The sequence below is a fragment of the Rutidosis leptorrhynchoides genome, chromosome 6 (assembly GCF_046630445.1).
Source record: "Rutidosis leptorrhynchoides isolate AG116_Rl617_1_P2 chromosome 6, CSIRO_AGI_Rlap_v1, whole genome shotgun sequence".
Lineage (NCBI taxonomy): Eukaryota > Viridiplantae > Streptophyta > Magnoliopsida > Asterales > Asteraceae > Rutidosis > Rutidosis leptorrhynchoides.
Window position 1 is genome coordinate 57995197 of NC_092338.1, and position 20459 is coordinate 58015655.

Sequence of the window (20459 nt, forward strand, 5' to 3'; positions counted from 1 at the left end):
TTATTAATCTTAGTTATTAGTTTGCGTGTAATTGAGATGTAAGTAGAAGGTGGCACATGATGCCATCTTGGCATCTTTTGGTCATCATCTTATTGTGAGAGCTTTGTATCTTTTGCGTTTTTATAATATATATTGCCGTTCATAAAAAAAAAAAAAATTAGTCATCGCCATTTTTGATTTGGCATCTTCTATTTCGTTAGTCTATGTGTCATAAAACATGACAAAGACATTACAAATTAAATGGTTAGGTAGCATTACGTATTTTGTGACATGCAACATATAGAAAACCCACAATGTTATATATCGAGATTGATAAGTTGGTCACATCGCTCAAATGTCAACTTTTTATCTGGCCTTATTCTAGTGTAAACAAAAGTTTCAAGCATGTTTGAAAGTTAGCTAGAAAAAACCTGACTTACATAATATCCCTTGAAAATAAATTATTAATACACTTTACCTATAGAAATCATTATAGAAACCCTATATATTATTTAAACTAACACTGCATCATGTTATTTGTATATTATTTATTTTTAAAATATATATGTTTGAAATACTTGTATTTAATATATTTTTACTTAAAAGTCAATGTTAATCAACGTCCATCTCAACCGACTCGACCTTTCAAGGTCCTGACGAATTCATCTTCGACTCGCATCTTTTCAACCTTGAGTATCCCCAAAGTGTGTATATTTAGAGATGCACAAAACACTCTAAATTATTTCTTTAACAAATAACACGATTTACACCACCATGTTTGGCACTTCTTTTACTTGATAAAGAGGTTTTCATGTCAAAACAACTCGACCCATAGCAAAAAGATACCCATTATCTGGGATCTAAACTCATCAATAGTAGTTTTGACAAATTAAAAAGTAAAAATATGTTGAAAGCTAGGATTCGAACCCAGATGAAGTTCTGAACATCTGTCAGAGAAAAAAGAACAAAAAGTTTGCTTCCAGAATCCAATCACCTTCAACGATCACAAAGCCCTGCAGACCCCCAAAATATTAAACTGTATGAAATGAAACTAAACTTCATAGTTGCACATTTCAATTCACACTTAATAATTAAGAGGTAAGATCAAATATCCGCAGCAGTAGCAAACATTGAAATTGATATGTTTACTACAACTATTTTCTTAATCAAATTGCAAGATTCGCTACCCTCCACTTCGGTTCACTGAACTGAGAAGATAGTTTGTATTTTATCATGATCGATAGCATCATGAATTAAGTAGAGCAAACAACTTTACCTTAATGTTTAGAGCCCGTTGTGGTGGTTGTGGGACAACAAAATAGCTTCGTTGTCACCCATAGTGTATGTTCTAAAAATTTAACTCATCAAATTTGTTGCAAATTTAAAGGACAGTCATCAAATGCACTAGTGATAATACTAATTAAATTTGAAGGGTCAAATAATTTATTAATACGATATTATATTGTTTTTGTTTGTTTGCTATTAATTTACCTATAAGTTTCATATTCTTCAAACAATCTAACAACATAGGATGAACTATCTGAAGTCGAACTTGTCATACGACTACTATTTGTAACATATTTATATTGTCAATTTGTTTAGAATTACAGAAGAATATGATTATACAAACATAAGATCATATAGTTTTTTTCAACAAACTGATTTTAAATTCGTGGTCCACAAGTTTGTATTCATCTTTGTCCAGTATCACATCAAAGTTGGTAATTTTAACAAAACTACCTTCTTTGAAGGTATGAGTAAAAAAACTCATTATATTTTTGTAAACTGTAGCTCTTATTTTATTTCCCTGTAAGATCAAAAGTAAAAGTACATTAGGAGATTTATATGTAAACTTAAATACAATTTGTTTAAATATATAGATTTTAAATAACACCATAAATAATTATAGTAAAAATACATCATAATATACATATTACATGTTTAATTAGTAAAATCAATGTACAGATTACACAGATCACATATGATAATATTAGGTAACCCTAATCTAAACCCTAAACACTATAATCTAAACCATAGAATCTAAACCTTACACCCTAAAATCTAAACCCTACACTTTAAACCCTAAACTCTTCTAAACCCTTTGATTTAAAAACTGAATCTAAACCCTAACCCTAAACCCTAAGCCTTAAGATTGAAACCCTAAAATCTAAACCCTAAACCCTAATAAAAATTCTAAACCCTAAATCTAAACCCTAACATAAACTTTAAACCCTAAAATCTAAACCCTAAATCTAAACCCAACACCCTAAACCTAAACTCTAAACCCTAAACCCTAAATATAAACTCTAAACCCCAAAAACTCTGAACCCTAAACCCTAAATCTAAACCTCAAAATATAAAACCTAGAATGTAAACCCAAAACCCTAATCTAAACCCTAAACTATAAATCTAAACACTACCCTTAACCTAAAATCTAAACCCTAGAATCTAAATCTTAAACCCTAACCTAAACCCTAAACCCTAAATCTAAACTAAAAACCTTAAACCTAAATTCTAAACCCTAAATCCAAACCCTAAACTCTAACCTAAACCCTAATCCCTAAATCTAAACCCAAAACCGTAAACTCTAAACCCTAAACCCTAAATCTAAACCCTAAACATAAACTCTAAACCTAACCGTAACCCTAAACCCTAAAATATAAACCCTACAATCTAAACCCTAAGCCTTAAATCTAAACCCAATACCTTACACCTAAACTCTAAACCGTATAAACTCTCAACCCTAAACCTTAAATCTAAACCCAAAACTCTAAAATATAAAGCCTAGTTACTAAACCCTAAACCCTAAAATATAAACCCTATAATCTAAACGCTAAATGCAGACATTTATAAAATGCTGAGTATCGGCAGCTAAAGGAGCACCACCACAGAGCATGAAATGGATATCTCCTCCGAGTACAGAACGAATCTTCTTGAAAACAATGGCATCCCACAATAGCTTCTCTAACCCCATGCGCCGAACCAACTTCCATCTATTGTTAGCAAACGCCTTTTGTATGTTATAATGTAGCAAATACAAACAAAGAATAATTAAGAATAATGAGCATAGCATTACCATAATAACTTTTGACTTGCTTTTTCGGAAAACGTGAAATCTGCATAGAGCGTAAAAGGATTTAATCGTGACACAACAATATACAGTTCATGAAACACATTATATAATCGATTTATAAATCATACCAATATGATCTGGTGGAAAAGTGTAGAGATTTACGTGCATAAAGTATTGAATCTCACTTGCAGATAGCATTTCATTTCATCATTAGTAAGGCCTCCAACTTGCATAATTTCTCTAATCTGCTTAGATGTTATAGCTGCAAAAAGTGCAAACAAAACATACATGAATAATGATCATATAATTATCAAAACACTCACATATGAAATATAATATTACTTATAGTAATACCTTTCACTAGCATTACCGATTATCATAACGCTCCCATAACACTCACATATGCAAAATTAGCAGCTGAATCATTACTTCTTTGTCACTTTAAACACTCACATATGAAACTGCCAATGATTTGATACCACCACACGTTCGTTTTGATCAGTTTCTCTCAACATTCATACACCAACAACGTTCATATCCTTCAAAATTTATAAAGTAACAAAATTAATAAACATCCCCAATATATATTGTCAGCAAAAAGATGCATTCAAATCAACATGGCTGCAACTAAATACATGTTTCATATTTCATATTTTATCATCACAATGTTCGTTTTATAAATGATATAAAATACATGTTTCATAATTCAACATCACAAATAATAAACAACACAAAAAACGTAATAACTTGCAGTGGTAACCCATTACCTGAAGTGGAATTTGGTTGGTAGGTGGCATGAAATGATCGATTGAATCTTTTTGGGTTGAATCGATCTGAACCCTGAGTTTTGTCGAAATCTTCAATCGATTCAAGTTTTACCACTTTTACGTTAAGCTCCAGATGAACCCCAAAAAATCATGAAAATCGTTGTAAGAGAATTATGAAGAGTTCGATTATAAAGATATATTCAACCAACACATTAACCACCCTATGTGATTTAAAAGTCACTTGCTGTCAACGCATACACAAGGTTGGTGGCCGAGAACTTGCTGACATACAAAAAAGATAAAAAAAAAAAAAAAAAAACTACACCACCTATTATTGTACCGGTCTGGTCAAGACCACCATGACTGTTCGGGCATGGCTGGTTATATCTAATGAAGAAGCTGACACAGATATGCGTATCAGTAACAAATTCTTCGATGAAAGGCGTATAATACATTTATACTCACATGTGTTCAAAAATAAGTTCTAGAGCGATATTATATTGAAATAAATATACAGAATTGGAGCAACACATTTAGATTATTAACTTTCTGACGTAAACAGTAACCCTCGAATCAGTATGTCAGGCACATTTAGTAAATATAAATAATTAGACTAATATAAGGGGGAAAAAAAACCAAAACTAACTCTGGATTGTTGATGAAGAGATTATGAAATCTCTAACCTGGGATACAAAATCATTATCGGGCTCTGGTGAAGAACATGTATCCAGCTTCTTTAATGATACTTCTTCTCGGCTGCTCATCTTTCCAAATAAAACCCGATCATAGGAACCTTCACCAACCAACGCTTTTTGTCCGAAATTTTTTGTTATCCAATTAGCTCAATTAACGGTACTGATGGTGTTTCAATTGACTATTTTTTGTACCACCTCTTGCAATCCCGCACCCCATGGCTCGACTCTATCACTCCCTAAACACAAACTTTTAACATCATATTATTCTGTCCTTTACCCAAATAAATACATTAAATAATGTTGCATGCTTGGCTGTAAGTCATAGACTTTTATTTGCAATTCCACCTAAAATGAATCCACGAACTATTCATAATTCAAAATATGATAAAAAGAAGTGTCAAATATACCGATAGAATTAATTAATAATTGTGACGATCGCTCCAAATTCATATGGACGAACACGTCATTCATCGATTTCATTGCGAGGTATTTGACCTCTATATGATACGTTTTGTAAACATTGCATTCTTTTGAAAAGGCACACCATAAATGAATATTTAAATCAAAGGTTTTCGACAACTGATGATTTCTACATATAGACAATTACCGTAAATAATAGTTTACAATAGTACTTCCATTGACAATGCAGTCAAATAGATACATGATGATTTTGTGAATGCAACGTTTTCTTGAATAAAGCATGTATGACTCCATGCACATAGCTTGTATAACATATAAGCAAACAGCGGAAGACTTCTAGGGAACCTGAGAATAAACATGCTAACAAGTGTCAACACAAAGGTTGGTGAGTTCATAGTTTTTAGTGTTTCACATAATCTGTATATAAAAGTGGATCACAAGATTTTAGTTGTTTCATCCGAAACGTTTATCAAAATATTCTACAAAATTGAGCACCCTGGTAACTAAACTTAACGTATATATAATTTGTACCCTTTGTATAATCATCTTAATAATACACACAAACCAATGTGTACGCTTCTCAAATAGCATACGTCCGTTAAAAGGCTAGCGCTCTAGCTCGGACGGGGATATCAAGCCCTATGGATCCATATACTACTACTCGCGCCCACCAGTTCTTATAACTGGCAGTTACTAGTTACCAAAGCTAAGGGATTTTCGGTTCAAACTCAGTATAGAATTTAGTATGTACTTGTGTCCATTGTTTTTAAAATAAAGTGATGTACTCTCAGCCCAAAAATATATATTGCAAAATCATTTAAAAAGGGAGCAAATGAAACTCACCTTAGCAGCATAATAAGTTGTTCATCGTAATGTGACCGAAACTCGGAATATCAAAAGCAATTTCAATTTACTTCAATTATAATTCAGTTGATCATATCTTTTAATCCGTTCATCGAAACTATTCGATATCTAAATGAAAAGTTATTGATTTTTCGCCAGCTTTCCAAAAACATGTATATCATATACCTTTTATCAGTATTATATGTATTTAATTCGTGTTTCATTATAAACTGTTTAGCGACGAAATTTAGCATACAAGCATGTATAAATATATATACTCGAGCACTAGACATGGATACACAATTAATATATAAAAGATAAAATATGAGTGCTTACGTATCAATATTGAGATTCAATATTGTAGGAAAGTACGTAGACGTAACAGAGATGATAAACACTAGGTTTGATTTGTAAACAATACCCACGAACATTACTCATAACCTCCATAGCTAAAACTCATAATTTCCTTAGCTTTATTCTGCTCGTAAAACTCATTTTTAAATTACTCAAACAGCACTCCGTCGTAGTATTTTATGTATATATAATACTAATAATACAACTCGTAACTATAAGATTAATATTAATATTAATCTTAATAATAATAATAATAATAATAATAATAATAATAATAATAATAATAATAATAATAATAATAATAATAATAATAATAATATAAATAATAAGAACAGAGGGAGTAATATAATGTATGTGTGTGTATAACTCAGAATTCGTCGAGCATTTATAATGTGGCCTGATAATCCCCTCCATGCGATCGCATGGTTTTGAAGGGCACTGGCCATGCGATCGCATGGCCCTTCTGTCCAGCTCACATACCTTTTAACTTTTAGTCTGTCGACATATTATAATATAATATATAATTTAAATTAATTAATTATATATTATATTATATTCTCGTGCATAGTTAATTGTTCTGATAAGTTGTACGTCATTACGCGACTTATGTCATGGTTCCGGTTTTTCGAGTGTCCCTTCGTACGCTGAGAAAATTCGCTCTTTACGTTTCGCGACACGTACCTTTGTCAATAATTAGACTTAAATTATCCATAAACTATACCACTCGAGATATAACTTATACATTTGAGTGTTTTGATCATTTACTTCTATAAATCATCGTCTCGCTATTTGTTAATATATATATATAATATATACATTTTCATTTTGAAATAGTGTTTTACTGTAGCAAAGTTATTTTTTTTACTGTAGCAAATAGTGATTTTCGAAAACACTGTAGCTTTTCGGGTATTGTAGCAATTCAAAAATACTATAGCAAATTAGTGTTTTACTGGTTCATCTTAAACATTTTAGTTAACTTATGTAAATATTAATTGAATCAATAATCAAATGTTAATATCGTTTACTAAATAACTTGAAATCATATATATATATATATATATGCACATTATGTTATATATATATTGTTCATGAATCGTCGAGAACAGTCAAAGAAAACTTGAATAGTTCAAAATTTTGAGATTCAACTTCATAGACTTTGCTTATCTTGTTGGAAACGTTAAAGATTAAGTTTAAATTTGGTCAGAAATTTCCGGGTCATCACAGTACCTACCCGTTAAAGAAATTTCGTCCCGAAATTTGAGTGAGGTCGTCATGGCTAACAATAAAAATGTTTTCATGACGAATATGAGTTGGTAAATAGAATTTTATCACCATTGAATAATACGAATAAAACAATCAGATTACTCGAAGCGTATGAGAGAAGTTATTGTAATAGAATGAAATGGAGAATAGAGATTCGTCTTATCTCTTGACGTAGTAACGATTGATTTCCGGAATATAAGGAATAGAAAATCTTCATAATTTAAATAAGATTTGATTCTTCAGAATTTAAGAAAATTAGGATTTCCTTTGATTAAATGCGTAATCTGCCTCGATTGCTATGTCTGATATTTTGCTATAAATTGACCTCTTCCGTTTCATTTATTTTCACCACTCCTATAATCTTCTTCCTTATTTCATACTTACAAAAGATTTGTGAAAATGCTTCATCCAGTTCTGATTCTTGATATTTTCTTGGCTATCATATCATTCATTCTTCTTTTTCATCTGCCACCAGAGGAGGTTATTTTCTTCTACTATTACCTTGGGGTTATATTGTTTTTCATTTTCCCGTGTCTTTATATTGCTATACGCATTGACATACACGGTTTGTAATTTCGGGGTTGTTTTCGGGATTTATATTTTCCATTATATTTCGGAGCTTCATGCTTTCGTTTTCTCTTCTCGACTTTAAGTCAAGCGAATAATGGTCCAGAATTCGTAGGTATGAATTTCGAAATGAACATAATTAATGTTCTAAGAAAGAAACAGTAATGGCACAATCTGACTTGTCAAATTACTAGAATACCTCGAAAAAGACCGAATCATCAAGAAAAATATTTTCTTGATATGTTTAGAGGTTAAATAGAATGAAAGAGTTATGTAACATGGCTCATGATGAGGGTATGATCTGTGAACCTTTATCACGTTCCATTAGAAACTCAACATGACTTACTGTAATATAATCACGTTGATCAAGTGTCATTATATTATACTAACTCATGCTTCAATTCCCAACACTACTTCAAAAACATCCATTTTTTGAAATTTTCAGAAATTAGAAACTAAAATAGTTTCTTTTATGATGTAACACAGATAGCGTGAAGAGATAAATAATTTCGGATGATAATAGTTATGAAGATATCTTCAGAAATATCGAAGATATTTATAATGAAAGATATGATAATATCTTAGAATTTCTAATATCGAAGGATGATGAAGAAGATTTGTTCGTAACGAATTTTGAGTCAGGAGCAAGGTATTCGTTAATGACTTCAGCAGATACTGAATCATTTATATTCTTTGAAGGCAGGTTTAGTCATTGTGATTTGTCCACAGCCTCCTTCATGGTCTGCTCAATCCGTTTTTAGTTCCAAACCTTCTCTTTTTCTCAACTTTACCACCATACTATTCTTTATCATCAAACTTTTGACTGTTAAGGTCGTTTACAGTTTTTGTTGCTTCATCAGCATTTTTCCAAAATTCGGAGAACTAGTTTCGCAGTTTGAGTGTTTTTCAGAAACTTCACCTTCGAAGTAAATAAGTCTAGGAGATAGACATTATATGTGTATATATAACTGTTGGCGTAGAATTGCTGCGAAATTCGAAATACTGATTGCTAATTCCTGGTAGTTGGTATGGCAATTACCGTTACAAGATGTGGATGAGTACATGATAGAGTTTCAATGAACAATTATAATGGTTTTTCGGAGAGACTTTAAGTCACAGATTAATGAATTTGCTGGTATATTTACTATTAATGTGGTGGAACATGAAAGGTTCCCCAGTAATAAAAACGTATATGCCAAAGTTACAAGTCTGAAAGGTCGTCGTTGACTGGTTGAATGGTTGATAATACTGGATACTTTGAAAAGGAATTGCAAGGTTATTTTCGGTAAAAACAATGCTAATGGATCTTGCACAGATTTAAAGTCAAAGTATAGCTTTGAAAGATGTAGAGATCTAAGAATGATGTCACCGGTTCAGAGTTATGACTTGCATTCTGATCCGTCAATATCAGAATATGTAATTGAATTTGTATGAAAACGATTGTATATCGTTGTGAGCATTGTTAATAATTTTTGAATCAAAGTTGAAGAATGTACAGTGTAACATATTAATTACGAACTTATATATTTCTCGGGTATTACCTACCCGTTAAAGATTTCACAATTAATACTTTGTACAAAAGAATTTTCATTACAGTCTTTATGAAAATATATTTATGTATATTTCTTCAGATGTAATACGGATTTAATGAGTTAATATCATATTAAGCTCATTTGATTTTCGGCTTGACTTAGAAATGATTAATCTCTAAAACATTAAAGATTACATAATCTTTGCGGAGTTTTTCACTAATGAAATCAACACTTCATTATTTATTCTTAGTGATATTCCTCGGTGAAGGATGTTGGTGCTCGTGGAATTTTTGTGAACCTTACAAGGCACGGATGATATTTTCTGAAAAGTTTCGAGTATATCGAAATTGAAAATGTAAAATCAATTATGTAATTGATTAATACACTTGGTTTATTATGAAATGGAATTCATTGGGTTGAAACAGATATTGTAGTTAACAATGGTTAAGTTGTTAAGGAAGGATGTACATCATTGCATATTAGTAATATGAACTAACAGTGTAGTACCTACCAGTTAAGATTCACACGTAATAGCTTAGTACGAAAAGATTTATTTTGATTTCAAAATTCATATATATTAAATATACATAAAATTTCTTCAGGGGAAATGAGTTAATACTTCATCGGTTATTGTTGCTAGTATTTCTTGGTAACTACGGTGCGTATGACGTTGATGCTCGTGGAACAGATTGTGAAGTTGAGGTTTGCGATGCGGATGTTGTTGGTGGTGGTAATGGTATTGTTGTTGTTGTTGTCGGTGATACTGTTGATGCCGGTGATGCTGCTGGTGCTTGTAACCTTTGCACCATATTCTCCAAAGCCACTACCCGAGCGCGAAGCTCGTTGACTTCTTCTACTACACCGGGATGATTGGCGGTTCGAACGAGCGGATGAATAAGATCCAGAATTTGAGATAGTATATTATCGTGACGAGATACTCTGGAAATGAGAGAGAAAATGGTGTCTCGAACAGGCTCTCCGGTAAGTGCTTCAGGTTCTTCGCCAAGAGGGCAATGTGGTGGATGGAAGGGATCACCTTCTTCTTGTCTCCAATGATTAAGTAGACTACGAACCCATGTCCAATTCATCCAGAATAGATGATGGCTAATTGGTTGATCCATTCCGGTTACACTGTCTTCGGAATTCAGGTGAATATCCATATCGGAATAACTGTCGGAGTTTAAGGAATTTGAACTAGATACGGGATCCATCTTGTATAATTAGGGAGATGATTTTTGATATGAATTAGATTATAGAATTTAGTTTGGTATTCTTCAATACATAATTTACATATGTATATATAATACCAAATTCCATAAATCACGGAAAATTTTTTGAAAGATGTCAGGAAAAGTTTACAGTAACAGATACGCTAAGATATGAATTTTGTCTATACACTATTCATGCAATCAATGCAGTAAAACGTGTCTAGACTAGGAATGATAAGCAGGTAATTTCCGACAAGAAATGATAAGCAAAACTTTTAACATGCAGACACGGTCGAAGTCCAGACTTACTAATGCATCTTAACAACTATCAGTTAGACACACTCATGCAAGACCTGGTTCCCTAGGACCAACGCTCTGATACCAACTGTGACGATCGCTCCAAATCCATATGGATGAACACGTCATTCATCGATTTAATTGCGAGGTATTTGACCTCTATATGATACATTTTGTAAACATTGCATTCTTTTGAAAAGGCACACCATAAATGAATATTTAAATCAAAGGTTTTCGACAACTGATGATTTCTACATATAGACAATCACCGTAAATAATAGTTTACAATAGTACTTCCATTGACAATGCAGTCAAATAGATACATGATGATTTTGTGAATGCAACGTTTTCTTGAATAAAGCATGTATGACTCCATGCACATAGCTTGTATAACATATAAGCAAACAACGGAAGACTTCTAGGGAACCTGAGAATAAACATGCTAACAAGTGTCAACACAAAGGTTGGTGAGTTCATAGTTTTTAGTGTTTCACATAATCTGTATATAAAAGTGGATCACAAGATTTTAGTTGTTTCATCCGAAACGTTTATCAAAATATTCTACAAAATTGAGCACCCTGGTAACTAAACTTAACGTATATATAATTTGTACCCTTTGTATAATCATCTTAATAATACACGCAAACCAATGTGTACGCTTCTCAAATAGCATACGTCCGTTAAAAGGCTAGCGCTCTAGCTCGGACGGGGATATCAAGCCCTATGGATCCATATACTACTACTCGCGCCCACCAGTTCTTATAACTGGCAGTTACTAGTTACCAAAGCTAAGGGATTTTCGGTTCAAACTCAGTATAGAATTTAGTATGTACTTGTGTCCATTGTTTTTAAAATAAAGTGCATGTATTCTCAGCCCAAAAATATATATTGCAAAATCATTTAAAAAGGGAGCAAATGAAACTCACCTTAGCAGCATAATAAGTTGTTCATCGTAATGTGACCGAAACTCGGAATATCAAATAATCGTAGATCTCAACCTAGAGAACATATGTTGGTAAATGAATGTCTATCAAGCTAGGTCTGGTCATAGTGTATCACAATCCTAATGCTCGAGATCGACATACAAAAGTTTATCAAAAGTCATTTCCAAAAGTCATTCTGACTTAATACAATAGTTGAATGATCATGGCAATCGAATCATTTTAATATTTCACATAGTTTTCCAATTCTTGTAAAATTAAACTATAGTTTTTATAAGGCTTTAAAATATGATAAAACAATCAGTTTTGACAATTGTTCAATAAAACGAGACGTGTCTTATATAAGAATTCATTTACTCGGCTGGTAATATTTAAAAATCCATTTTATCAATCTTGTAAACAAGTTGTTTAAATCTTAATTGCAGATTCAAAAGCAATTTCAATTTACTTCAATCATAATTCAGTTGATCATATCTTTTAATCCGTTAATCGAAACTATTCGATATCTAAATGAAAAGTTATTGATTTTTCGCCAGCTTTTCAAAAACATGTATATCATATACCTTTTACCAGTATTATATGTATTTAATTCGTGATTCATTATAAACTGTTTAGCGACGAAATTTAACATACAAGCATGTATAAATATATATACTCGAGCACTAGACATGGATCCACAATTAATATATAAAAGATAAAATATGAGTGCTTACGTAAAAATATTGAGATTCAATATTGTAGGAAAGTACGTAGACGTAACAGAGATGATAAACACTAGGTTTGATTTGTAAACAATACCCACGAACATTACCCATAACCTCCATAGCTATAACTCATAATTTCCTTAGCTTTATTCTGCTCGTAAAACTCATTTTTAAATTACTCAAACAGCACTCCGTCGTAGTATTTTATGTATATATAATACTAATAATACAACTCGTAACAATAAGATTAATATTAATAATAATAATAATAATAATAATAATAATAATAATAATAATAATAATAATAATAATAATAATATAAATAATAAGAACAGAGGGAGTAATATAATGTATGTGTGTGTATAACTCAGAATTCGTCGAGCATTTATAATGTGGCCTGATAATCCCCTCCATGCGATCGCATGGTTTTGAAGGGCACTGGCCATGCGATCGCATGGCCCTTATGTCCAGCTCACATACCTTTTAACTTCTAGTGTGTCGACATATTATAATATAATATATATAATATATAATTTAAATTAATTAATTATATATTATATTATATTCTCGTGCATAGTTAATTGTTCCGATAAGTCGTACGTCATTACGCGACTTATGTTCCGGTTCCGGTTTTTCGAGTGTCCCTTCGTACGCTGAGAAAATTCGCTCTTTACGTTTCGCGACACGTACCTTTGTCAATAATTAGACTTAAATTATCCATACACTATACCACTCAAGATATAACTTATACATTTGAGTGTTTTGGTCATTTACTTCTATAAATCATCGTCTCGCTATTTGTTAATATATATATAATATATACATTTTCATTTTGAAATAGTGTTTTACTGTAGCAAAGTTAGTTTTTTTACTGTAGCAAATAGTGATTTTCGAAAACACTGTAGCTTTTCGGGTATTGTAGCAATTCGAAAATACTGTAGCTAATTAGTGTTTTACTGGTTCATCTTAAACATTTTAGTTAACTTATCTAAATATTAATCGAATCAATAATCGAATGTTAATATCGTTTACTAAATAACTTGAAATCATATATATATATATATGCACATTAAGTTATATATATATTGTTCGTGAATCGTCGAGAACAGTCAAAGAATAATTGAATAGTTCAAAATTTTGAGATTCAACTTCATAGACTTTGCTTATCTTGTCGGAAACGTTAAAGATTAAGTTTAAATTTGGTCAGAAATTTCCGGGTCATCACAATAATATTAAAGGACATTATCCTAATAATTAATTTTATTTAATTAATAATATGAGAATGTAAAGTTGAATACCTGCTTCTATTTCGATCTTGGCATGTTTGTTTTCAAATAGGTAAGTGCTTTCCATATAGTTAATCCTTAGATACATCAAATCAGTGGGGGTGAAGCTAATTGCGCCTACAGGTATACTGATAGAATTGTGTAGTTAATGAACAAAAATAGTGAAATGGGTCGGCACCAACCCGACACATTTCACTCATGATACACATTAACCCATGCTAAAATACTAAATGGGAATCTTGCAAAAATGAAGCAAAAGGTTAGTGTACCTGTATTCAAACCCGCACCATTTTCAGTTTCAATATGAATTCAACTGAAAAAATTATATATGATGAAACAACAAAGCATTTTTAGGTCTGAAAGCTTAAACAAGCAATACAAAATATATAGTATCAACACAAATAATAATATAAGGTAGATGAAAATGCTTTAAACTACAATTGAAATAAAAATAACTATGAAAGATACCATCTTTACAGTGTTTTTCTCCTTCAACTTATTATCAAATTTTGTTCCATCATTGGCTCTCTGTTCCACATGTAGATTATACACCTGAACTGAAGTAAGAGGTCTGTGAATCTTTTCACGAACTGGAGTAGGGTCACTGCAAGATCATGTAACATTATAGTTTTACGTTTGACTAATTAGTTACAGACTGGTATGGTTACAAAAAAAAACTTCTTACTCTTTCAGTATTTTCATCTTAGCTTCTTCATACTTCAACTGCTTTGTTTCTTCCATGTCCCACTGTAACTCCTATTCACGCCTCAGTAAAGTATTCAAATTAGGTAATATTTCTTTTTAGATGAGTATAATGTGTACATGAAAAACACAGTTAATTAGATACGGAATGAGTCGAACGGGTTAATTTATCTATTTTAAACCCGCCTTTAGTTGACCCATTACCCAACTTGCCCAATCTGCCCGACTTCCACCTCATTAATGATGTTTTTTTTAACCAAAGGATGATCTATTATACAAGAATATTGATTAGATAATAAAAGAAGCTTGATAACTTGGCACAAATAATAAGAAGTTGCACAAAACCAACAGATAAATTTATTAAACAAAGTTAACTATTGGTTCAAAGATCTGGTAATAAATTGACAAAATTGTACAAGAAATATATATTGAAGTGAAATTCATACCCAAATAGGTTATGAACAATCGACATCTTACTGGCATAAAATTTGAGCAACTTAATATCTTCTCGATGAGCATGCTTGGATTCTTCTTATATGTTAAAAAAATACCACTGCTCGAAATCCCTGGTAATCTATTTCTTCCATCAATTTCAGTTGTGAATATACAGAGCTTGTAAAATCAATGCTTGGATTCATTGTTTGAACAACATTGGGACACGAAGATTATTACCTTATAAAATCAAATCACGAAAGGGATTAGCAAGTTGCTGCAAATATTGTTAGTGTTTACCGATTAAATCATGAAATTGCTTAAACTAAATGTTAGGGTTTGTACCTGAGGCGAGAAAGAAGAAAAAAAAAGAGAACTTAGTGTTTGTACACCATCTGCAGCTGAAATTTAAACGAACACACTGAAAAAAAAAAGTTTCTATCTACTTTTCATTAACCAGTTTCAAGCCATCGTCATCATCGGAAAATACAATGGGTCTTCACGATTGTTACAGTTGACTATATGGCCAATTTCAAGCCAAGAGATATGCAATGATCACTGGATCGTTAATGAAAAACGCATGTAGAGATGATTTAGGGTTTACGATCGATCATTGTTGTATCTAAGAATCTGTTATGGTTAGTGAATTCGAAGAGGTGTGCACGCATTTAATTGATTGGAGCGTAGGGAATTTAATTTTAATCCAAGGGTAATTTAGGAACATGATGAATGTAATTTGATTTATTAGCCAACAAGTGAAGATGTTTAATTTGGACCATTGGATTAAAGGGTAGAGTGAAGTCTTTTTTTGATCAGGGTCTTGAAGGGAGTTTTGAGAAGATTTATTAGCTAATCATTAGTCTCTTTTAATGTATAGAGTAGGATAGGATGTAGTAATCTAGATTTAAAACAACACTCCGTATAAAAATCTAAATCTAAATATAAATAAATACCTCATTAAGAATTGACATGTATATCCAGCCATCCAGGGGCCGAGACAATAGAGGGGCTTGCCTAACCCAATTATGTCGCACACGTTGAATTAGTATTATACAACTTTGACTTTATTAATTGTAGTCTCTTTTTATATGATTGGTCATTGGTCTTTTTTAAAGTCTATAATCCATGACATTCTTTTTCTTTTAGGATTATCACCAAAAAGCTCATTTTTTTAAACTTGTTTGCGTGAGATTCCATAAAAAAAAGTTTGACAATTTGCCCTCGCAAGGAGCAAGATGTCTCTTGCTCCCTTGCGTTTTGCGTCCTTGCGACCTTAGTCACACTTGAGAGCAAGGAGCAAGGTGCCTCTTGCTCCCTTGCTCCCAGGTGGAAGCAAGGACCCAAGGTGTCTCTTGCTCTCTCTCTCTTTTTTTTTTTTTAACGGCCAAAGAATAATTTAATATATGAAAACGCTCCTTAGCAAGACGCTAAAGGAGAAATTACAACGGATATAGACGCCATGAATTCCAATTGGAAATTCTATGACCTCTATTTTTGAGCCATCTAAAAGAAAATGTACAAATTACATCAAATAAGTTAGCTCTATTACAAAAAGTTTCATTAAATACGGTGCCGTTCCAGTAACGCCATATAGCCCAACAAAGCGTAGCAACGACAACCTCGATCCTGAGTTTCGAGCTGGCAGGTAAAGAGGCAATCTCGATCCAACCCTTGAAGTCCTCCCACGAGTAGAACGAAGGCATGTTGCTATCGATCCAAATACGCAGTTTGTACCATATATCCAAAGAAATAGAACACCCGAAAAACAAATGATGCCGATCTTCAACTCCATTGTTGCACACGGGACAAACTATAGATTGAATATCCAAACCCCTCGCAGATAAGTTCCAACGAAGAGGTAAAGCATCATGCATGAAGCGCCAAAAAAACACATTAACTTTCCTAGGAAGAACCTTACACCAACTCGTTTTTATAGTTGAAGAAGGAAGTAACACTCGATCCATCCAATCCCTTGCACTTTTAACCAAAAAAAGAAGGTCAGACTTTAATGAACACACCCACTTATCATCTGAATCGTCTAACCGAACATCTAGCAGCTCGTCATTAAGATTAGCAAGAGCTTGATAATTACGACCTCCAATCTCATTGCGTGTCCAAGTTCATTGCCAAACTCCATTAACGCATTTGTCAGCTATGGAATCGAACTTATTAACTTCTAAGTGATAAAGCTGATTGAAACGTGTAGCCAATTTATCTTGCCCCATCCATAAATCGTGCCAGAACCGAATATCCCTTCCGTTTCCAACCTGCATTCGTAACGTATTGGCAGGAAGTAATTTATCTGAAATAATTCTAGAACAAGTGCCCACAATAGAAGACCACATACTGTTACCGATGGTCTCCTCAAAGATGTCGCCATGAATGGATTTAACTAGCTTAACCCACAAATCATTAGGATTAGTTAGATATCTCCAGCGCCATTTAAAGATTAAGGCATAATTGAATGCCTTAAGACTTCCTATATTTAGGCCTCCCTTTTCAAATGAAGAAAGAATCAAATCCCATTTAATCCAAGCCATGTTCTTTTTAGAACTACTACCTCCCCAAAAGAACCGAGAACGAATCGATTCTAAGTGTTTAATGATGCTCTCCGGGCACTTAAACACTGACATCCAATATATACTAAGACTTCCCATGACAGATTTAATTAACGTGAGGCGACCGCCGGAAGAAAGTAAATTAGCTTTCTAAAGAGACAATTTCGAGTTGAACTTATTAATTAACGAGGTCCAACTCGCCTTTCGTTTCATGTTAAGACCAATTGGGATGCCAAGATATGTCGTCGGTAATGATCCACTTTGACAACCAGCCTCCGAAGCCAATCTGTTAACTTCAGAAGAATCGACACCAATACTGAAAATGTGAGACTTAGTGACATTAATTTTGAGGCCGGATACCAAAAAGAAGACGTGTAATAAGCAAAGGACGCAAGGTGCATCTTGCTCCCTTGCTTCCACCTGGGAGCAAGGGAGCAAGAGACACCTTGCTCCCAGGTGGAAGCAAGGGAGCAAGAGGCACCTTGCGTCCTTGCTTCCACCTGGGAGCAAGGGAGCAAGAGGCACCTTGCTCCTTGCTCTCAAGTGTGACTAAGGTCGCAAGGCGCAAGGGAGCAAGAGGCATCTTGCTCCTTGCGAGGGCAAATTGTCAAACTTTTTTTTTAAAGGATCTCACGCAAACAAATTCAAAAAATGGGTTTTTTGGTGATAATCTCTTTCTTTTATTAGTTTCTATGGCCCAATAATAAAAACTGTCCATACCATATATTTATACTAAAAAATACCCCAGATCATAAAAAATTGGGAGTCGACTACTCCGTAATTGTTTATGAAAAAAAAAAAACTGCGACTAGTAACGACGGAAGAAGTCAAGAACATTATTAAATCTCGTGAGTTGAATTTCATTCTATTCATTATAATTTCTTTAATATCATAAAATATTTATTGTTTGTATTAGTGTTGTTCATATATAATAACTTCGATGATTTATATCTTTTACATCTTACTCGTATTGACAGTGTATTTTGTTTATGAATATTATTTTACATATTAATATTAATATTAATATTAATATTAATATTAATATTAATATTTAGGGTTATTACTATCAATTTAATATTTTGTGTTGATTTGAATATTAATTAATATCATTAATTCTCTTTAAGTTACATAATTGTCTACTACTCCGTATGAGTTTATTTAATGATCTTAGGTTAAACATGGATCTAAAATGAACAAATGTTTGCAATACTTTTAATCAAATTCTTAGATCATTTTGTTAAATGGATATTGTTTATGCATTATATATTGGATTATTTAGCTCATGTTCTATAAAGACCCGTTAGCTTATCTAGTCCACTAGGATTTACTACTTGCTCAATCCTATTTATATTTATATGTATATAACCCACAACTATGATCATTGAGAATAATGGTACGCACTTTTCAACACTCTATCATGGTATCAACGCTAGAAAACCCTAATCTATTGTCAGCCGCTTCTGATGGTTTCCAGTGGTTTCCAGCCGTCATCTAGATGGCTCTGTTCCAGCCGTCATCTAGATGTTCAAAGCTGCCGACGTTGACAACGCGTATGGAAGTGGCAAACTTGAACACGATGACGGCCGCCAACTTCCGCCAACCTTCCTCGTTCACACCATTCACCGCCATAAGATTTTTCCTATAAATAGATGTGCAAACCTTCATTGTAAATCATCCCAAAATCACTCAGAGAAGTGTAATCACAACCTAGAGAGTGTGTGTGAGTTTGAGAGTTTTTTTTTAGAGTTTTGTAATACTCTGTAATATATTCTTGTGAGTAATAGAGTTATTTTCTCTCAAATTTGTATCTCCCAACGTTCAGGCGATCCTCTCTTCCTAATAGCTTCACCACCCAAAGCAATCGAGAAGAAGAAAAAAAATTCAAGATAAGTTTACATGCTATCTCGATTTGTGTATCATCTTTCTACCCTTATTTTTTTTTTTTACTTCCAAATCAACAATCTGCTCTTCTCATTGAGACACTCACTCAGAGGCGGATCTAGAGTGTAAGGAGGGGGGCGCCCGCCCCCGGTGGATTTCGAAATTTTAGTGTAAAAATTTTGGATTTTTCGACTTTGCCCCCGGTGAATTTTTTTTTTTGCCCCAAAAGCTTTATATTTTGCCCCAAAACCTTCAAATTTTGTTCAAAATTCTCCAAATTTTGACCCAAAACCTTCAAATTTTACCCACAAATCTTCAAATTTTACCCACAAATCTTCAAATTTTGCCCCAAAACCTCCATATTTTACTCAAAAAAATTGCTATGGTTTTAAAAAAAATTTCGCCCCCGGTGGGAAAAAATTCTGGATCCGCCACTGCACTCACTTGCAATTTTGCTTCAATACATGTCACGACAAATTAATCTCTCAATTTTGTTATAACAACGAATTGACTTTGTCAACTTAATTTGTTTACGGCGTATTTGTTTTTGCGAGCAATAAGGTCACCGCAACAGATCGTTACCTTTTATTGGATACCCATCGAACGCATATCTTTCCCTTATTTATTATTGTTAAAGATAAAAATAGAGAAAGCAGGACGCAGATACTTTATTTATTGAGATTGGGGTACTGTACGAAATCAATCAAAGAAAAGCTCAAAGGAAAGTTAAAATATTTTATTATTACTATTCTTCAATTGCTCCATATCATTTTTGGTTTTTGCTTGATGGTCACGTGGAGAGAAGAAGAAAAGAGAATTGAAGTTGGTATCTTACATATCATTCATCATTAATCATCATTCTTTTGCTATTGATTCTTAATTATGAAGGTCCAACAACACCAACCAGTGGCGGAAATAGATATTTTTTTTACTGGGGGCAAAAAAAATTTATAAGCG

The 20459-nt window shown here is 32.8% G+C and overlaps 1 protein-coding gene and 1 long non-coding RNA gene across 6 annotated transcripts; both read right to left on the reverse strand.

Annotated features, from left to right (window-relative positions):
• Positions 1-1654: 1654 nt before the first annotated feature.
• LOC139852520 (uncharacterized) lies at positions 1655-3305 on the reverse strand. Its single transcript, XR_011761108.1, has 3 exons — positions 3181-3305; positions 3056-3095; positions 1655-1786 (listed from the first exon to the last, which is right to left on the reverse strand). It is a non-coding gene; the product is annotated as an uncharacterized lncRNA (long non-coding RNA).
• Positions 3306-4506: 1201 nt separating this feature from the next.
• LOC139855710 (protein TPX2-like) lies at positions 4507-15707 on the reverse strand. Of its 5 annotated transcripts, none has more exons than XM_071844961.1 (7): positions 15409-15707; positions 15109-15303; positions 14615-14685; positions 14398-14533; positions 14199-14242; positions 13942-14046; positions 4507-4750 (listed from the first exon to the last, which is right to left on the reverse strand). In XM_071844961.1, the coding sequence occupies exons 2-5, from the start codon at positions 15148-15150 to the stop codon at positions 14228-14230; spliced, it is 264 nt and encodes an 87-aa protein (XP_071701062.1). In that variant the 5' UTR covers positions 15151-15303; positions 15409-15707; the 3' UTR covers positions 4507-4750; positions 13942-14046; positions 14199-14227. The 5 variants fall into 5 exon arrangements, 4 of the variants coding, with proteins under 4 accessions (XP_071701062.1, XP_071701063.1, XP_071701065.1 ...); XM_071844962.1 differs by lacking the exon at positions 4507-4750 and adding an exon at positions 5198-5279; XM_071844964.1 differs by lacking the exon at positions 4507-4750 and adding an exon at positions 11323-11425.
• Between the last annotated feature and the right edge of the window lie 4752 nt (positions 15708-20459).

Coding starts and splice junctions, on each gene's coding strand:
- LOC139855710 (XM_071844960.1), bottom strand. CDS start 15,150: ATGCTCATCGAGAAGATATTAAGTTGCTCAAATTTTATGCCA. Junction 14,686..15,108: donor GTTGCTCAAATTTTATGCCA/GTAAGATGTCGA, acceptor AGGCGTGAATAG/GAGTTACAGTGGGACATGGA. Junction 14,534..14,614: donor AAGATGAAAATACTGAAAGA/GTAAGAAGTTTT, acceptor ATGATCTTGCAG/TGACCCTACTCCAGTTCGTG.